General features: G+C 36.9%; 1 protein-coding gene across 20 annotated transcripts in view; it reads right to left on the bottom strand.

Annotated features, from left to right (window-relative positions):
- The window catches only part of FAM13B (family with sequence similarity 13 member B), a 45,036-nt gene that overhangs the window by 11,762 nt on the left and 11,821 nt on the right, over positions 1 to 21,453 (bottom strand). For 8 of the 20 annotated variants that reach the window (XM_023936017.2, XM_086851718.1, XM_023936016.2 and 5 more), the window contains 13 exons: positions 21,152 to 21,342; positions 20,493 to 20,705; positions 18,254 to 18,431; positions 17,492 to 17,636; positions 15,289 to 15,446; positions 9,500 to 9,541; positions 8,321 to 8,476; positions 6,323 to 6,458; positions 6,078 to 6,101; positions 3,741 to 3,802; positions 3,129 to 3,183; positions 2,607 to 2,754; positions 34 to 99 (listed from right to left, as the gene is read on the bottom strand). In XM_023936017.2, the coding sequence (XP_023791785.1) occupies positions 34 to 99; positions 2,607 to 2,754; positions 3,129 to 3,183; positions 3,741 to 3,802; positions 6,078 to 6,101; positions 6,323 to 6,458; positions 8,321 to 8,476; positions 9,500 to 9,541; positions 15,289 to 15,446; positions 17,492 to 17,636; positions 18,254 to 18,431; positions 20,493 to 20,705; positions 21,152 to 21,308 (1,540 nt within the window). In that variant the 5' untranslated portion in view covers positions 21,309 to 21,342. Of the gene's footprint in view, positions 1 to 33; positions 100 to 2,606; positions 2,755 to 3,128; positions 3,184 to 3,740; positions 3,803 to 6,077; positions 6,102 to 6,322; positions 6,459 to 8,320; positions 8,477 to 9,499; positions 9,542 to 15,288; positions 15,447 to 17,491; positions 17,637 to 18,253; positions 18,432 to 19,639; positions 19,885 to 20,492; positions 20,706 to 21,151; positions 21,343 to 21,453 lie in introns of those variants that run through there. The other 12 variants (XM_086851721.1, XM_086851713.1, XM_086851722.1 and 9 more) reach the window with 3 other exon arrangements.

Here is a 21,453-nt window from a genome sequence, read left to right as displayed (position 1 = left end):
CAGATAACTGAACGTATGGCGAACCATACTTACCCTCCCCTTCTCTCTGCAGATGCATTGTTTTGAAATCAATGAGGGGGAAAGTGATAGGGCATGGCGCTAATAAAATGAAAAAGAATGGCAAAAATACTGAAGTGAACACACAGCACAGTCAGAACAAACTATACATAACATGTAAAGCAGGAAGATACAGTACCAGGGAAAAACATCCCATCTTTTTGGACCAGGCCCCGAGCATTCTCAGCTTCCAAGCAATTCCCATGGCAGGTAAGGATGCTCAGTCCTCAGCCAATTTGAACTTTTTACTGGAAAGGTTTACAAAGAACTGGTAGAGGAATAGTAAAGACTTACTGCAGTTTGATAAGAGACTCATGCATCCTCACAAGAACAAAAGACAAGCTCCAGTGTTTTTGCTCAGAGCTTGTAAATATACTACAGATGATGGTGATTTCCAAAAAGCAGGGCAAATGCAGAAAAAATATTCAGAAATATAAATCAACCATTCTGCATTTTTGCCTTGGGCCAGCAAGCATTTGATGTTGATTTTCAAGAATTCTGTTGCATACAGGCCTTTGAGTTTTCTATTAGATTAGCTTTAATAACCCAAATCTTGTAACTGAATTTTGACTAGTACAGACTTCTTAACAAAGTCACTCTACTTCAATACAATGCCACAAGGACTTGCAGTGCCTTGGAAGGCCGAGCTCCTAATAACCATCCTAAACAGGACTGAAGAATAGTCACTGTTCAAATACTTCACAGTGAAATAAGACCTATTGCAAAGAACATGATTTAATACCAGGAAGTTATAATATAAATTTATAAACAGATATGCTGCTTTATTTTCAAAACAAGGGTCATAAAGTTATTTGGGGAAGTAAAACCAAAAGCAATTTAATGAGCAGATTTAAGGAAATAATGAAAACGGATGCTACAAACCTTCTGAGAATACGTATTAAGTCATCTTAACACAAATAGAGGATGCAATAAAATGTAATGTGCAAGTAAGCAATTAAACTAAATAAAAGACTGAAAACATAAGCAGGATTTTTATGGCCTTTTTAGCTTTAGACTATTCTTAACTTGGGCAACAAGAATGCAAATCTAGACTCGGTGTCTTTGGGTGCCTGCAATTTGACTTCTCTGTGCCATGACACACTCTGAATGTATAGTTTGCTAGGGGTCAAGAGCACCAACCAACAAATACTGCATAAAACAAAACAAATGAAGCCAATTACAAGTTGCAAACCTCATTACTTGCAAAAGGGTTAAAAGGGAAGTGTGGACTCATGAAGGCAAGACAGTCAACAGCAGTGATAAATTAACAAGTGGTTCTCACCCCTTGAGCTTCAGGACAAAGCTGTATGTGCTGATGTGTGACAGCTCTAAGCTGCACTGTTACAGGACACACATTCCAGCTTCTCTTCCCTCATTTTAACATTTCTAACACTGAAACCACAACTTGAGGGCAGTGATTCCTTGTTACCAGTGTCTTGCTAAGGTTTCACTGTGACACTTAAAAGGCATCTCAAGGAACAGCTGTCATTCTGGAAGAGCCTGCTGAAAGTTAAAACCCTGTCCCTGCACAGTTTACCTGCACTACATCTATCAAGCTGCACTGCAAGTTTTCCAAGCCAGAAACGAGTGGCCTGTGGCCACTGCACTGTGACAGCTCATGGTGGTTTAGCAACTTAGATCACTTGCATTTTTTAAGGTGTGATGACTCCAAATATCAACACCAGGCAGAGGAAACATGATATAAAGAAGACATAAAAAGAGAAGTATTTTGAAAAGAAGGTATTAACAAGAGTGTTTTACTCTGGTTACAAAGGGCTAATGGTTGTTTTAAGTAAAACAGAAGTCTTAACAGTTATAACCAGACATTTGAACAATGAAATTCAGTCAAGTCACAAGCTCAGGGGATTGCTAACCCTGGAAGCCAGTGAAGAATAAGGTCACAAACATAGGGAATCCTGTCTGAGAGAAAACAGTTACAAATATTTTTCTTTTCCTAAAATGCAAACTGTGGAAGGAGAAGGGGCACATAAAAATATCCATCTGCAACTTCACCCTTTATTTGAAAATTTAGAGCTGCTTCAAGTTGTCCAATGACATGGAAACCAAAACAACTGACAGATTTTTTTCAGAAAAACTGAAATATGAACTGCTGTGTTTGGCAGGTTAGTGATTTTAAGTCAAATTCAGCTAATTAATAGTTTCCATTTAATCAAACAAAGACAAACAAGACATAATAAGAATTTTAACTAAATAATATAATTAGACAAAGTGTTTTTAAAGACTTGGCTGAGACACTCAGGGTCATGGAACTTTAAAAATAATAAAGAAAAAAAAACCCCAACAAAATAAAATATGCCACCTAGAATGAAAATTGGACTTTTTTTGCTTTCTTTCTTTAGTTTTTCCTTATATTTTTTTAAAGTACTTAATTAAGTTGCAGATGGTTCTGAAACAAGATGAGACCTATGTCATGACTTGGTTGATCTTACCACATGTACAGGAACATGTTGTCTGCTGTTTCTACTTTGTAAATTGTTTTCTTTATCACTCCTCCCTAACTATACTGTGAGCTAAAGAGTGAAAATTACCTTCCCATTTGTCACCATCAGATACATTCTTCAGATCCAAATGAGGTACTTGGACACCTGGAGCTTCCTCGGGAACATTAATGCTGCCATCCCCCAACACCTCTGAATCAGTGTTTGCATTAAGATCACAAGTCTTGCTACTTGAATCCTGTATTTAAAGGACAGAACAATTTTATTATTACTTTGCAGCTGGAAAACAGGTACTTAATCAGTCTGAGCACTTCTAGAAATTTTAAGGAAAAAAATTAAAATCTTCCCAAATTCAAGGAATTACAAATAGAGACACCCCAACAACAGTCAATTATTTATACTACAAAACATTTCTTACATGAGATGTGTAAGTATAAACTTGCTGCACTGCCCTAAGTTTCTGTGAAGTGACATAAGCTCTCTAAGAAAGGTCTTGCAAGCCTTGCAGCACCAACCACAGTAAGATATTAAAAGCTAAATTTAATACGTTACTTCACATTTGTGTTTCTTATAAGATACTGTGTATCTGTATATAAATTAAATATTTCTTACCAGAAATGCCTCTGAAGATATTCTATCATTGCTATCAAGCAATATAATATTTTCCCTAAAGAGAAGACACAGACCTCATTATCATTTTAAATGGACATTATCATTTAAATGGACAGTAAACACAATACATTCCCCTTGTATTTTTTTTACCCCATGCAGTTTTAGCAGCTAGGCATGTATTTACTTAAGGCAATAATTAAAACTCTGGAGGGATAAAAGTTATATTACTTTTCTTCCACTCTCTGATCTTCGCATTGGATTTCAAGTTCAAGTTTTCAAATAGCATGAAAACAACTAGACTTGAACAAAGCTGGAAATAAAAACAGTTCAGACCTTTATTCTCAAATTGAGAGGAAATATTTTAAAACTCAACTGAATAAAGTTGAAATTTCAATCAGTGCTGAATAAAGCTGCAAATTAACAAAGCTTTCTGGCTAGTCACTGTTCCTAACATTAATTCTTCAATCATTAAAAACAATAAAATATGCCAAAATATTTTAAAGATAATAGATTTTTATTCTTCTGTTTCTCTTGCCCAGAATATAGGGTTGTTCACAAAAAAAAGCTGTAGGTTAATCATGTAAGTTTGTATGACTACAGAAAAAAACAAACCTTTCACTATTATTTTCTCCATCAACATCTTCATCACATGGTTTCAATAATATGTCTGCAGTCTGTTGGGAAAAAAGTATGTTTAGAGACATTTGGGAATGGCTCTCTTAACAGAAAACATTTCCATAATCATCTCTGACCACAAAACCCCCTCAAGAACTAAAAGCTTCTTGTGTATGGGAATGGAAATCATGCTTTTTAACTATGTGACATTTTCACATCGCAAGGCCAGTGACCAGGTGTTTTAATCACCAGAAGTCAGGCAATGACTTTCTACCTTCAGACAAAACATTTTTTATTTTTTCTTCAATAAAAGTGGTACCTAAAATTGTCACTCGTGACGTGAAGTTTGGGGTGACTAAAATCATGGCAGTTTGTACATCCTAATCTCAAAAACAGTTATGCCCAGCATATATGAAATGAAACAAGTCTGATGAACTTTTTAAAGGAGCTACTAATCCCTGTTACTAAATAAAGCAGCAACAGAATTGGAAGGAGATGAAGAAGTGCTGTCAGTTCTATGATACCATCTCACAAAACAAGTTTAGATGAATCCATGTCACCACTTTGTTCACTGTATTTATGCCAAAGTACTTGATTTCTTCAGAAAAGTGTCTTATTTGGGGAAATACAAGAAATTTGAAATATAAAACATGTAATTTGGTTTTAGACTTCAAGAATTCTCACAAAATTATTTTTCCGTGTCTCAATATAATATGAAGTTACCAGGAGAGTTCAAACACATCAACAACTGCCAGTTTTATGCTGCTTACAGCAACTTACGCCCTTATCAGAAAAAACACCATTCTTCTGTTGACATTATTTCAATGCTTAAGTCAAATTCCAATTTGGGGAAACAATTTTTAATTACAGTGCATTTGTCATACTCCAGCAGATAATTTCCACCCTGGAGATGAGCTGTATAAGTCTTGCACAGTGACACTTACTGGAGCTGTGGAAACAGCTGCTTCTATTTCCATTTCAGGCCAACAGGAGAACTCACGTGCAGAGCTTTCTTTTCCTACAACCCTACATGCTCCTGTCAAACTCCTTCCACACAAGAGAATCACCACATTTCCCTTCAACCTCTCCCCAAAAGGAAAAACTAATAACATTTGAAACAGTGTATTAAGAGGATGGCAAAAACTAACATTGAAAAAAAACCCAAAAACTTCATGCCAAAATGTGACTGACAGCCATGGACAGAAGTCTATCAAAAAGCAAAAGGCCAAGAATGACATCAAGTGTGACAACAAAAGTATTTCTATTGTGCACTCCCAAGCATCATGTTCCCCCTTTATATCCAACACTATGTTTCATGCATTTTGTGCTACAGGATAACAATCCAATTATTTTTTTAGAACGAGTTTTGGCATTAAAGCATGAGGAAAGAACCGGGACAATGAATACATTCTGTGAAAATTAATTTACAGAATGGGATTCCAAAACAATAGGCTAGTTTGTGGGAACAACTGGAAAATCTGGCTTGCTAGGTGATTCAAGAGAGTTATTTGGGATCCCCAAAAGCAAACAGAAGTCCAAGAACAAAACACATCACAATAGTGAAAAGCACTACAGAAACATTTTGTTTTAATAAAAATACAGATTCCAGATGACTCAGTTTCACTATGCTAAGACATCCATTCCCATCTTTTCAAGTTCAAAGACCCATTAAATTCTTCTAGTTTAATTGAAGTCTACTAACAATAGGCTTGCTTATCTGCTTATCTTTCAGGAAACCCTCAGGAAGATTTATGGGCTCAGAGGCAAAAAGCTGAAAACCATTGCAGAAACTTCTCTGCACGTAACATGTAACAAACCTCTCCACCCACAGAATTCACCATTCAGATTTGTAACAGCAGAAGTGCTAGCAAAAAAAAAAGAACTATAGATTTGATTCTTTTCATTAGAAGGGCTTATCTGACAGCTGCATATGTGCTACTTGATACAGAGTGGATGAATACTCTCCTCTCTTGCACTTCACTGTTACCCTTGATTTCATTTTTGTCAGCACATATTTTACAAATTCCTTGATTGCATCAACTAGGGAAGGGATAAAGAATGTGCTGAAAAGAACAGGACATCTCTGCCTACCACAGAAGAACTAGAAACAGAGAGGAAAGGCTGTAATTAGCTAATGATTAACCACACCTTCCTAGCACAAGCACAGCCAAGAGGCTGCAAAGTCTCAAGGTGACTGCTACCTCTTCCTGATCCATGCAAGGTGATTGTGGCCTATGCTGCAATCTCAGCTCTACAGCTTCTGCTCCTCAGGAAGCCTTTACTAACACAGATGCTGTACTAACCAGTGCTATGCCGCCTCACACACCAACTTACCTCAGCAGAAGGAAGGGCTGGTATCTGTGAAAGAAGAACGGCAAAATATCAGAGAGTGTCCAAACAAGTCATACCAAAATACACAAAAAATTCTCAGTGCATGTGGCACAGCAAGGAAGACACCTGACTGCACATAGCGAGAGCACCATGTAATACTACATCAGAGCTCTGAGGAAATTTGGATCTCTAGAGCACTAAAGTTGCAGCAACGTATGATTTGAGATTCAGGAGACTCTTCCTCTCACCTGAATGCTTTCTTCTTCCTCAGTTACAGTATCATGTTTCATAGCTTCACTGTCTAAATCAGTGCAAACCAATACTTCAGAGCAGCCTCCTGTGTTTTCACTGCTACCAGTGTCATTATCTTCAATAACATCGTTCCTAAAGATACAAACAGAAAGACTTTAGAAACCTTCAAAAGAAAAAAAAAGTAGAAACAAAACGCTTTCCCCCCCTCCCTCTTAAATATAATCAAACATCAGGATGTTTTTTGTTTGGGTTTTTTTTTGAACAGAATTAATTCTGACCTGTAGACAAAAATTAATTACTTATGTGATGTTTTGTACATCCATACATGATAGACATATTAAAATGTATTTATTTGGTTCTTGTCTGAAGGGCCAGGCATACAGCCTACACTTACCACACTAACCTAAGAAATTAAAACAACAGCCAGAAGCAATGACATCCTGAAACTACAGTGACTCAATGACACTGCTGTGGATACACTCCTCTCAGTAACCACAGCTAGTTAGTTTATAGCTACTGTTCCCCTTGAGTGAGAAATCCCATTATTCCTAACATTTAATCTGCCAAGACTTCAACTTAAGGCATGTAACATTACAGCCAGATTAAAACTAATTGACACCATATTTGGATTCACATATATTTTTTATGTGCCACCACCCCATTACCACATGACTCTGTCATTCATCACAAGCCTTTGATTTCTTTCCCTTCCTTTTCCTCAAAAAGAATTCCAAACTGTGTTAAGAAAGCTCCTTTTCTATCAGATATAGAGATAATACACAGGATGGGTTGAAAATTAACATTTTAACTCTTCTTTTCTTCATTCCAGCCATTTAGTACTAAGAAATTGGTACTGGATCATTGATTATTTTAGTTCTTAATTTGACTGTGTATTTGCCTTGTTCACGGACTGCTGCTTTAAAGAACCCAGACACCCCCTTGAAGAACGATATCATGTATCCTCTCTTACAGTTAATCCACAGTGGAATGATGATCAGAAGCATTTGGAATAGTTCCTGTGCCAGAGGAGGATACTGGTTTCAAACCGGCAGTGATGGCACTCGGAGCCTCCCCCTCTGAGATCAGCCAACCTTTACAGCACTTACACTGGGACTGAAGGAATTCAGCTGCTACAGGGCTGTGAGGCAATTACCCACTTACAAATTACTTCAAAGACATTGAATCTTTAGCACTAAAACTCAGATTTAATTGATCATTACCAGCAATGATTATTACCTTTATGATCCACTGCAAACTTTATTCCTGTCTTCTAAAACCACTAAAGATTGAACAATTTAGAAAAGAGCATTTGAGTTGCTTCATGCATTTCAGGCTCTGTTCATGTATTCCACTCTCAGCAACTAAGAATTTTAGGTACTGAAATCTTAACAACACATTTTTGAAGTCTGGGTATTAATCACGACTACTTATTTTTAATGAAGCACCAAAATGTACCAGCTTCCAAATGCTTCCATGGCAATCACTACACTCAGAATCTGTCCTCATTTACAAAAAAAATAAAATCTGATCAAATAAGGTTGAATTCCATGCAAATAGACCCACAGTGGTCATTCTATCCATTTTTGGCTGTTTTATTCCCACTGGCAGACAGAGCAATAAAGTAGCTATGACAGAGTTATGAAACTGAAAAATAGCTTTAATACATTACAATTTTGTTGTAACTCACATCCATGAGATAAGAATGAAAGCACTTGAGTAAATTTAAGTTCCTGTGCTACTCGCACAGAATTCAGCAGTAGAGCAGATAAGATTTTATGGCATTTTTTAGCTACAAGATCAATTTAAAATATTTGCTTCAAGAGCTATTGATTACTGGCATCTGACAGAAGTTGATTAATTTTAAAACAGATAAAACTGAAGTCAACAGAAAGTCATAACTTTTGGGATGAAGTGGGGGATTTGGATAGGTTTCTTTGGAAGAATTAAGATACACAATCCTAGAGAATTCATTACAGACACAAAAAAAATCTTACTGGTTGTTAGATCCTTCCTCATCCCCGCTGGGATTTTTAGTTTCATTGTTACAGCCCAGTCGTTGTTGCTGTATATGTTTCAGATCGTTATCTAAGCTGCTCTGCAGGTCGAAAAGATGCTGTTCCACAGCTGCTCTGATTGTTCTTTCTAAAATGCTAAAAAGAAAAAAAGACAGGAAAGTCCTATTAAGAACTCTACTTTTGCACTGATTGATTACACAAAAAGGCCAAGAAAAAACTTTACATGACAGGAATCTTTGATGGCAGTACTTCAAGGCAAAAGAGACTAACTTTTCCAAAATGGCAGTGGAAATTACTACACTTACTATTTTTGAATCCAGATGATTTACATAAAGTATTATGAAGTTTATCAACAGTATTTTAAGAGTAATCAACACATTACAATAACTAACCTATTTTTTAACAACTATATACAAAAACTTATGAAAGCCTTCTATATTAATGTTATAGTAAAATCCTGTGTCTGTAACAGGTCAGAACCAACCCTGGAGCAGGTTCCACTTATGTGGTTGCACCCTCTTCTGAACAGGGCTGTCATCTTAAAAGGCAAAAGCCAACAAACAACAGAGACAATCAGCAAGCACCTGATGAAGGACACAGGATATATCAAAATTTCATCAAGAAAAGCATTCTTTAAAAATAGACTTACGCTGCTGAGTGCCTCTCAGGCAGCTCATCAAGAGGTCTTATACACAAAATGACTGTAAAACACACAAGAGACCTTTAAAGATCCTCCTGTAAAAATCTTAAACTATTTATCCCCCCTTATTAACTCTGAAATTGTGCTTTTCTTTTTCTTCCACATTTGTACAAAGAATTCCACTGAACTGTACTCAGCATCACTTGTGCTAAAATTACAATATGAATGCTATTGTAAGGTTAAGTAAAAAAACTTATGATGTATCTAAGTGTAAAACCAAAGTTTTGGATTCTGGATGCAGGCACACTCTGCTGTCATGCTCCTGCAGTCAACAACACTGACAGGCATTTGGTATTTCCTGTGTTAGTGTTAAATGTCACCAGTGAAATCCCTCATACTAAAATATGTTCCTTCACAAATGTAATCAAATCTACTACTTTTTTTGAAAGGCTACATAACTTCTATGCATGTTCTAGTAAAAGCACAATTAAAACATTTTATATTTTCATTATACTTACTCTGCAGAGGCTGGCAAGATACTTATGGGAGAGATATGAGCACTGCAATAAAAAAGGAAAAAGTTAATACAATGCAAAAATTTGTCACACTAAATAAAAGTCTTGAAGTCAACAAAATGCAACCTAAAAAATACTTAAATATTGCAGATGATGCAGCTAACAGAAGTAGAATAAACCTGTAAGGAACACCCTGATTTGCAGTCCTTTATTATTTAAATGACAAAATCTAAAAGGAGCACCATCACAAGGCAGAAAGCTGTAGAAGCAGCAATGCAGATTTCTGTCTCTCAAGACCCAATATTTGTTGTGTTATGAAACTCCAAGCTCTCAGATGTATGGTCTTTCCCATGGGAAATACTAATCATTTGTAGTCAAACATTTCCTGACACCTTGCTTAATAATGCAGATTTTAACCTTGCTGCCTAAAGCAAATTCCAAATAACTCTGCTTTCCTGCACAGGTTCTTCCCACTGTTGCATAATTTTATTCTGCAATGCTCAACAGGTCAACAACTCTCTGAGAACAGCTACAATATTTCAAGTAGACGGCAGATTTTGAGACAGGAGCCTGACGTTTATAAAGCATCTGGAAATCTCCAGGCAAAGCCACTTCAGCCTAGAATGTTAAACTCCTTGAGAAGGGGTGGGAAGGTGGAAATCAGTCAATTCATGTGTGTGTTCCCTTTACAATTTTTCATTAATAAGGTTTAAATTTTATTATAAACAGAATATTTAAAACTTTAGATAAAGTGACAGTAGACAATAAAATATGAGAAATCTATTATAAGCAGCCGGGAGTTGCAACACACACACACATCTCACGCTGAAAAAAGTTAATATTAATTTCAGCTTAACTTGGAGGCAGGGAAGGAGGTAAAAAAAGACTTTTTCTTTCTATTACAGATAACCAAGCTCAAAAAGCTGAAAAAGGTTTTATTCTACTCTTTACCATGCAACAATACTGTTGCTAAAGTTGATTTAAAATATTTTCATGAATGCGTAAGGTAAGCCCTGAAATACAAGGGAGCTTGTCACTCCTCTGGAGAACTGAGCGAGTTATGACCTCTGTGAGGTGTCTTATCAGTTTTGACTGCTATGAGCCTTGCTTGGACTAAAAATGCAGACAGTCTCTCTGTTTACCCAAGAATAGTTTCAACATAGCAGAGAATACCTTGGTTCGAACTTATGATGTTTATTAGTAATTCCACCACCAGAGAGAGAAAAATCACCTCAAGCAGACTTTCCTTCCTCTAAGTAGATGAAACACAAGCAATAAAGGGCTTTCAATTAAACATAAGCTGATGAAGAAAGTGGTGGAAGTATTTATTTAAAAATAACTATACCAGTTTGTCTTAGATACCTTGTACTGGGCAAGAGCAGAGTGCATAGCATTTAAACCCCATATGGCACAAGTGAACAAGCAGGTGCTCATAGATGCTTTTAACTTCTTTTCTTCCCTTTTTTTTTCTAAATGGAAACTGGCTGACAAATCAAGTTCATCTTATGATTTCTGTGTGTTTGCCTGGTGAAAAGCCAAAGCTGATCTATTCCAAATGCATTGACAAAACAGGCAGCACTCAACTACTGTTTCAAAACAGACATAGCCTTGGGAAATTAGAACCTGACATAGAAGCCAGATCTTGTAGCCACTGATTTCAAAGCTGCAGATCAAATAGCTGAGGGGGAACAAGCTGACATTCTGTATTTTTCTTACAAACAAAAAAATGGCAGGAGGTAGTTTGCAGCTTAGGATATTTACATTTCATTTGTATTTCCATGAACAGAAGTTCAGCATAACCCTACGACCTGTATGAAGTCTGTTTTCTGATAAACATACTTTACATTAACAATACTTGAAATAAAAAATAAAAATATGAAGCTACAAATTTAGCTTCATGAACAAGGTAAGAGAAAAGAAGCACAATCTTGGAAAAAAAATACAGTAATACTTCAAAATATGAAAAATGTAGTTTTTAAGTATCCATCTCAGTAAGTTCTAGAGAAGTTGGATTATAAAAGGTATGCTTGTATTCTAAAGGTACAAATATACAATTGTGTAGATTGAAATTGATTTACTATTAAAAAAGTCACTCCTTGGACAAATTGGGAGAAAAAAAATGAGGCAATTAGAGCACAGAACACTGCAACACCCTAATTGCAAAAGAGAGCAAGAAAAACTCAGTCAAGGGCACAAGCACAAACACTATTTATAGGAAACTGTGATGACTTGAAATCATTTTATTCTACCACTTGAGACAATGAGGAAATGTGTCAAGAATAGGGAGAATCAAACTCATCTCCAAAGAATCCAGATGACTTCAGACATGGTTCAGAACAAAATTTTCCATCCCAGTGTGTAACCTTCAACCCCCAGCACAGGCTAGTTCTCCGCTGCTTTTACTCAACACCTTTGGGAACATTAGAGGTACTCAGCAAAAGCTGTGCATAAATCATCAGTATTACAAAGCCTAAAGAATCCTCTTACTACATGAAGAATATCTTACATCTTCAACAAATCATTATAGCAATTGAGCACTTTGTGAAACAAATGTGACAATCTTAGGTGAAAAGCCATTCATTACAACTTCTGAGCCCTCCCACTACAGTTCAAGGATACCTTTTAAAAGCTGCAATTTGTAATGCCAGACAGAGCCTTAATGCAGCATGACACAGCAAGACACCGAAAGGTAAACATCTTTGTTTCATAATGCTAACTCCCTTCTGAGAATCCCTCCAGCACTGGCTCCCTATCCAGAAACGGTCCTGGTAAAAACGTACCTTGAGTAGAAAAATACAGTAACTGGAGATAAAACATGTCCAAGTTTTCCTTGGTAATTTCCTGACCACACACAGATTCTTATTTCCCATTAAAATAATCAGTTGTGATATTATTTCATTTAGTATCTCCAAACCACATTTAATCTCACATAATTTTGAAGTTAAAGCCTTACTTGCAATCATATAAAAACAACATTTTCTTTCATATATTTACCTGTGCAGCAGAACTTTGCAGGCCATTCTGATTATTTTTGCTATCCCAAAAGAGCACTTCATGTAAAAATGCTTCATTTGGAAGCCAGCAAAGCGTGCTGTGGGCTGCTGGCTGTGCATGCTGCTGGCTGTGCTCCGGGGGCTGCCTGTGAGCGGCACCTCTGGAGTGCTGCACTAAACCCTGCAGTCTAAATAGAAATCGACTGCAACATGAGGTCACTCCTGACAATAAGCTGCCCAATCAACACTTGAAAGCTCTGCTAACGTGTTGTTTACAGATTTTCCAGGATGGAAAGAGGAAAAAGTATTTGGATGCTAAAAACAGCACTACATTAAAATAATAATGTATTTTTTAGCAAGGTAGGCAGCTCTTCTATTCAGTCAGCTATACCATGCATTTTGTCTCCCTTGGCAGGTGTTAGTATTATCACTTCTCTCTGATCAGAGCTAATTAAATCACAAAAGGGTTAACAAAAATATCACAGAAGCAGTGAGGATGTTGCCCTTGTCACTGCATTTAGTAGAAACAAAGAAAACTGTTTATACAATTGTATATATATGCCTGTCATATCTCAGTTTCCACACATATAATTTTGAAAACTCCAAAACCAAAGAATTTTTATATTAGTCTTCTGACTAACAATATTTAAGATGAACTGCCCAATTAAAGCAAATGCTTCTTGGCAAGGCTCACGAATGAAAAATTTGGAATAATGACAGAGAAGGATTCTAAAGTACTTATTTCAACAGCATGTCTTAAAATTCAGCTGCAAGACTGAGTCTGTGATTCTTTACTCCAAAAGTCAGGACAGCAGAAAGGAAAGAGCCATGGGGAAAAGGCTTCTGGTAAAGGAGAACAAGTTTCCTTTACGTGCTCAACACCAACTCGTGAGCAACAAATGCTCCCTGCTGGGTAATGGGCTCAAAGATCACTCCACAGGTTTATTAGAAATACCATTTTCAAGCAGTCACTAAACCAAAGTGCATTAATGATTATTCACATTCTCACAAGATCTCTAACTCAAAGTCAAATCAACACCATGCAGTGTAAGAAGGTCATAGGTTTCAGCAAGAACAAACAGAATGAGTAGAGAAAAAAGGCAGTGAGCAAAACTAGAAGCAAGTTATAGTCCAAATAACAAGGAGGAAGGTCAGATACCCCATTGTTTACCTTGATTTGTACAATCTCTTTTAGTACTCTTCATAGAGACAAAAATACACAGATATTTGATTCCCAAAATCTAACAACAGCAAAAAGGCAACAAAACCCCAGCTTAAAGAAATGCAAGAATCACGTTTAAGATCTACTTCTCCTCCTCCTTCCTGCATAAACTGCCACAGGCTCTATATCAGGACAAAGATAAACAATCCAAATAAACCTGCATTAGCATTTGCTTTCTTAATTATTATATTACTTTACATCAAGAAACTAAGACCAAAAAAAGGCCACTAAACGCGTACATAAAAGTCATTAGGTTTGGGAAAATATTTACAATATTTATAGTGGTTAAAAGTTTATTAAAGAGCACTTTCTCATTCACTTTATTGTTTTTAACTGTTTCCTGCAGTTGTTCTGGTTTTACAGTCAAAATTCTCCTTCTTCTAAAGGATTCCTCCTTATCCTTCCCCACAAATTATGTAAAATGCCAACCATAATTAATGCCTATTCATTTTAATTAACCTTAAACATCAAATAAAAATGTTTCTCTTCAAGCTACCCAATTTAAACTCTCAGACATGTGGAGTTTGTCACTACCGCTGCTACACATTCCAGAATATCCTAATACCTGTGAATAGTTAAACTGAAACTTCTTGTAAAATTAATTCAAACTAGAAATAAGAAGCTTTATTACTGATAATTAACTATTAAAATATATTTTCAATTACAAAACAAATCATGATTCTGTCATTTGATATTTTACAGCTTCTTGCCATGAAGTGGAATGAAGTATGCAGCCAGCAGCTGAACAGATTCCAACCAAAAATCCATAATTTTGATACTACCCATTCTTAGGCATAACTTACTTGTGATTTTCCCTGCATTTCTTCTGCTTTTAGTCACATTTTTATTATAGATTCCTCCTCACTCCTCCCTACAAGTTCTTACATGCAATGCCCATACCAAACACATGCTGTAGAGGGGAAGAGGTAAAATTCACTATGTGTAGAATGTGAACTCTAAGTACAAGTAAAGCAGACTTAAAAATAAAACCTTGCATACTACAAACAAGTAAAATATAAATCTGTGTATTACAAGCAAGCACCAATAAGCTCTCAAATGAAAGTATCATTTTGTGTTTACACACTTTTATGAGAATTGCTCTTAAAAGCTGGGTCACCCTCCAACATTCCTGCCTACATCACATTTTGCAAACCTGTCCACAGCTCTCCAGCACCACGTGACACGAAACAGTCCCAGGATTTCCCATTGGAAGGATGATATAGAACAGGTTTGGATCTACCTGTATGCAAGTTCTTCTTATTTCTCCTGTAAAATTTACTTTTTAATGAAACTGTAAAGTGGTATTAATTTTACAGTTTAATTAAAATATACCCTTTTTACCTTTCCCTGTATAAATCCCCATACTTAATCTGACCTGAGTTCTAAAGGTATTCCTTTGCTGAATTTGGGAACAGATATTTTAACACATATTTTACTATTACAAGAACTATATCTACTTCTAAAGCTTCAGTTTGTAGACACCAACATTTATCTCAAAAGTCTGGCAGTTGCTCTCTCTGACAGAATAAATTCCAATCCAAGCTTTAAATCCAAACTCCAAGGCAGAACCAAGTTACCTTGTTGATGCTGTAACATTCCTGGAATCTGAGAGACTCCCTGTCATATCTAGATGCACCACAGCTGGCCTTTCAACAGGTTTCTCTGTGCTGTCTTCTGGAAGTTCTTCCGACTGCTCAAGCTTTACATCTTCCTCTTCTTCCAAGAGATCATTGATCTAAAAAACATTTAATCAAAGTCAATGGATTGTAAAGTTCTGTTCAAGAAGTCCAGGGAATTAAAAGAGCATGAGAAGTATGAAAGTAACGTGAAGAAGAAGAATGTTTTTCAATTTTAGGAAAAAACAGGCACACTAGACTTGCTTTTATGTAAAACTGTAAATTCTACACCATTAAAAAGCTACTCTTAAACACTGGACAAAAACTGAAAAGCAAGAACCACCTCTGATGCCATGAATGAACACAAGCAGAATGAAGAAACGATAAAATCTCAACCACACTGAAATCATGAACTACAGAACCTTTCTTCTTCTACGTCTAACACAGATAATTCTCCTCTATTCCACAGGTAGCCTTATTCAAGTATCAGAAGCATTTTCAAGCCCTCCTAGGGAAGGCAATACAGAAATCTATGAACCCAAACTTCAAACTGAAGGGACTGAACACTTACAAAGTATCTGTGCTCATCTATTTTTGTTTCTTTGTTTTCAAACACAGATGTTTTAACTGAAGCAGCAAAATATTTCAAAAGCAAAACAATATAGCCAAGTGGCAACTCAAGACAGCAAACTTCATTTTTTAAAAAGTAACTATGTCTAAAATATGAAAATGTAAAGAGAAAAAAAGTGATTCTGTTTCACTCCCAAGGTGCCTCTGCAATTGATTACTGATCTCCCAGCCTTGCAAACCGAAAAATTAAAGCAGCAGCCTCGTGAAAATATGCTTTATAGTATCTGTCAGGAGTGTAAAACAAAAACGTTAAATTAAGAAAAATTGAAACTTCAGAAGTTTAAGATTACACAGAAGACAGAGAGGAGATATTTGTTAGTTTTTAAAAGGAGTGTAACACGTTACATGGCACTACATTCCAGGCAAGAAATGTACTTATCCCTGATTTTCCTCTGTAATTGCAAGAGGATGTGCCAGTGAAGCAAAGGCAAGCCCACCCACACACTGGGGCAGCTGCCAGCGGGGCTGTGCCCGGCGGGGACAGCGGCCCTTCTGTCCCCACCGCACCAGCCCAACTGAAGTGCACTGTTGACATCTGGTGGAGACACCACGAAATTAAAGAGACACCCCACCAGCCCTCCAACTAAGGGAAGAAACAAATAAAACCACACACCAAACAGATTTTGTGCTTAGGAAACCCTTTTGCTGAAACATATAACAAGGCACAGCCAAGCCAGCAATTTCCAAGCATGAGAGCACATAGCAGCTCTGGTTTACAGAGCAGTTATCCCAACTCACTGACAGTCCCCAGCCTCCAGCTGCAGGGGTCACAGCCCAGCTTTGTTCAGCAGCTCCCTGCAAGCAGCAGGGCTGTGGCAGCTCTCAGTGCCAGACATATTCCTGCATGGAGCTTTACAGAGCAGCAGCATTTAGTTGAGGAGCTGACGCTGCTCACTCCAGAACCTGCTGCCTACGCCTGACACAACAGACCAACACCTGCAGGGAAGAGGAAGCAGCCAACGGCCCCTTACCTGTTTTGCTAGAGGAGGGGTTTGTGAGATAGGCTTTAAAATTCAATACTCATTTTTTACCTACCTTAGCAACTGCTTATTTTTTACCCTTTTTCCCCTTTACAGAAAATACATAATTTTCAAGTCTTAGAATCAGAAATACTTAGAATTCCAAAACTTTGGCACAGGAAAGCACCACTGATATAATCAAGTGGACTTAGAGACCCTGCATGTTCCTGTAAGACACACCTAGAAATACTATTGACCAAAACCAACAACAGAGTTGTTCTTGATTTGATCAAGAAACTGTCCCTCATTCCTAAATTGGTACTTAGAAAGCTGTTTATAACAGTGTCTGTGTTGAGCAGGCTATCACTATGTCTTTTCCAATATAGCACAGCTATACTTACTACGAAAACAAGAATTTCACAAGCATTAAGAAAATTAAGAAAATGCCAGGTTTCAGTCTGCAAGAGACTTCTAAGTCATACTAAAGACACTGTATTTCAATAAATCTTTCATAAACACAAATGTGTATGATGGGCAGTTAAGTGGCGACATATAGCTATTCAAAATATTCTTACCTGCTCAGTTATTGAGCTTAAATCATTAGTAGATGAAAAATCTTCCTCTTCATTTTCAAAAAACTCATAGTAGTTCTCCAGAAGTCCCGCCATTATTCTGCTAACTATTTCTTGTTCTTTCAGATCCTCCACATCTGTGTAAATGCTAAAGATTTCAATACTGTTTTAGTTTAAAAATCTAAATGCAACATTTCTCCAAAGAACACATCTGAATGTCTTCTATGACTAAGTGCTACACTTCACACCATTATCCCCATTCTGAACACACAAAACTTTAAGCATGCCTTCAAAATACTGTCTTATAAAGCTTTATACTATTTTATATTTTAAAATGATGAATTAGAAACTATTTAGTCAATTAACTTTTCATGAGGAATATTTAAAAGTCAAGTATTTTCCTGTGAAGAGGAAGCAACAGTATAAGCTGGTACTTTACCAGCCTTCTCCTGGAACTGTTCTCTTGCTACCAATAGTAGCTTTACGTACTATCACTAAAATATTTGAACCTCAGAATAAATACAGTAATGCAACAATCAAAACAGTGGTTTTTGATGCCACAGCTCAGAGACAAGCAGCTGCTTAATCTCATCAAAAATTGTCTCAACAAAATAGGGTGAGAGAGTGGGTGGGAACACAAAAAGATCCTACCTGAAACTTACTGTGCACTTTGTAACTGTTGCTCACTGCCCAGGAATGACTTCAAACTACAGAGACACTCAAATTCCCATAGAAACAGTGAATGAAATTTTATAATTAACTTACTGAAAAACATCCGGGCCAAAGACTGCAGCTAAAGAACTTGCTGACCAAATTTCTTCATGATGAGATGCTACATTAGCTAAAAATTTACACAGAAACTTTAACAAACTGTAATTAACAGGTGGAAGCTGCTGCAAAAGGAACCTCAACTTTCTTCCGAATTCATCTTCATTATTATAATCTGAAAAAGTAATAAAAATACTTTAGTCAGAAAGAAGATATCTTTTGATATTTGATATTGATCAGCTTTTTTGCCTCTGACAATTGTTTACTCCTGAAAGTACAATTAATTTGGTCAAACCACAACATAAAATGTGAAAACTGACTTGCATTTGTTCAATATTATCCACCGCACTCTTTCTGGATGTTTTCCCCAATTAATGCCCACTCAAATTCCTGATTTCAGAGGGCAAACTCTGTATATTTTTGTTTTACCACTGCAACATAACAACTGCTTCACAGAAGAGCTCTAGAGGCAACAAGAGCTCCAGATAGTGAGTTAACTTCCATCTAGTTAAACTCTACTGGCAGACAAGCTACTTTGACACCTTTCCCTTTTACAAGCATCCCATTCTCACCACTCTACCTGCTTTTATAATGCTTAACTGATAAATTCAAACTATCTCAATGTAACCATATTGACACATGCTTAGCTTGAAACTTGCTGATTCAATTTCAGATTTGAGAAAGGGTGACCATACAATCCCCTCATTCTCACCCCATTCAATTATACTCTTCATCAAAATATCTCCCCATAAAGTTTATTTGTTACCTCATCAGCCTTACATGCAGCAAGGTTCAAAGAGCTTACAGCTGTTTATACCTAACTGAGAAATTCCATATAAAGGAAAAGAAATGTCAGGAAAGCAAAATGGGAGAAAAATTGATAGAAAGAGGCTTCCCCTTCTTTCTCATACACTTGAAAACTCTTCTAACATCAGTTAGAGAGGGAAAAGCACATTTGAAGATGATGAGCCATCTCTGGCTCTCTAGATGAGAGAGCAGAAACATCCTAGTTCGTAATATCAAAGCAAAGAGTGAGTAAATTCCCTGTTGAGAATCTACAGGAACTGCAGGATTTCATTTGCTTAGACACAGTTAAGGACTACAGCAGCTGAATACAGGCAACCAAGCACAGAAAATGGTTGTCTCAACATATAATGCATTAAAATGAACATTTCATTGAAAGTTCTTGCTCTAGAAACGCACTTTGGAAACAGAACAAAAAAATAAAAAAAGCCTGTAAAAAGTACTTTAACAATATAGACTTTTAAAAACAAAGGGAGACCAGCAAGGTGATAATATACACATCTCCATGTTTCATCTAACCAATCCGTCCTGAAATTTAAGTTCTAAACAACCAGAGACTCAAAGGCAGAACGTTCTTACCTCTAACTGAAGTCCTCTGCACCAAAGCAGGGATACACACTTGCCACGTCCACTGGGATGGGCACATTCACACCTCAGTTACCCAAACCACCTGCCTTTGAGGAACCACCTGCCTGAAATGAGCTCCTAACGATGCACACAGGCCACACCTTGCTGTATAGTGAAGTCATTCTGAGGACTAAGCCTGACCTAATGACATGGAAAGACTCCTGAAGAGGGAGAAGACCAGAACTAACTTATGAGTCAACAATTACTACCACCCTCATTTCTTTAAGGAATTCCTCTGCCTCAAATGCAGCTGATGATGTAATTCTGAAAACTGGGATACGTCTATCAAACAGGCAAAACCCCATGACAGGAAATCAAAAGTCTCATTTTAGCATCTGAAAACACTGTTTAAGGTTTTATGCGGTTTAACTTCCTTGCTACAGTTAACTTTAAATTTTGCTGAAATAACTTCAACACATTAAAAATGACAGTAAAGAATAAGCTGCAAGATTAAATGAAGTTTCTCTATATATTTAACAAAAGGGAACTAAATGGGGACTTGCATGCTAAAAACAATCCATATGTAAGTCCATCCACAGTGTTCTATTCAAAGATGGGAGGAAAATACTAATTTTCACTCTAGATTTCGCAGCCATAGAAGAGAATTCTGCTGTCACACCAGTTAAGATACTTCAATCCCATTTCCAGTCCTGACAGATAACATTGCAACCAAAATGCACCGTAGTATTTTCACTGTTGTCACACAGAGCACCAAAAACTTAGTGCCACTACAAATCTCAATTCAATACTGGGTTTTACTCTTAAAATCGTAAAATAAAAACACTGAATCAAAAAGAGTTATTACCTTGAGAAAGTTGCATCAAATGTGTGTGCAAGCTGCCTGGAATAACTGGCTCTGGAAGTTCTTGAAGAAAAAATCTAAGAAGGCTAATAGCTGAGGGTACATCCGCTTCTTTATCCAGGTCCACATCTTCTCCATTATCATATCGTTGCCGGAGCCACTCCACTGTCTCAGCATTCCCATTGACTTGGAAAAGTCCTTCTTGTTCCAGACCCCCTGAGTTAGAATAAAAATTGCAGAAATAAACTTTTAGCTCTGGTATGGACAAATATGTAGGAAAAAATACTGATAATCAGATATGCACAACTCCCATACTGACTGAAACATTGTCCGGAAAACAGTTTAGCATAACTTCCAGCAGCTCTACTCCCAACATACACATTCTTGTGCCCAGTAATGATAAAATAACAAGGGAAGTGTTAGCAGTACCTAAACCACAGCATTTCCTATGAGGTGCCCTGCAGAGCTGACTACATTACTGCTGGCTAGAAAACAGTGATACACATAACAGAAGGAGCAAAGAAAGGAAGTACCCAACACAACCAAATCGCACCCAGTTGAACAACTGACTTCAGAAAACAAGTACTCTTCAAACCCCTCAATCTATTCTGTAAGAATAACAATGACATCTATTACTTTAAATACAGCAAGGTGATACATACCATGTTCCTCAATATAGTCCACAACATGGCGGACTATGAATGGAACCTCATTGTCTGGTTGCCCTTCTTGCTGCAGCTCATCAAGTGGAATTCCAAATATTTTGTTAGCAAGAACAGAGTTGCAGTTACTCAAGGAAGGGGAGGAGCTCTTCCTCATATCTTTTTGCAGCCAAAAATCAAAGCTGTCTTTTCTGTCAATAGGAGAAATTAAAACAAAAAAACCACTTCAATATATGTTTTTGAAAGCACAAAAAAACCCCCACAGTGTTTTAATTACCTAATGCAAATACTCTCTAGTCTGT

The sequence above is a fragment of the Cyanistes caeruleus genome, chromosome 15, assembly GCF_971803275.1.
Source record: "Cyanistes caeruleus chromosome 15, bCyaCae1.hap1.1, whole genome shotgun sequence".
NCBI classification, from domain to species: domain Eukaryota; kingdom Metazoa; phylum Chordata; class Aves; order Passeriformes; family Paridae; genus Cyanistes; species Cyanistes caeruleus.
The sequence above is the reverse complement of the archived record's forward strand: the minus strand, read 5'-3'. Positions and strand labels throughout refer to the sequence as shown.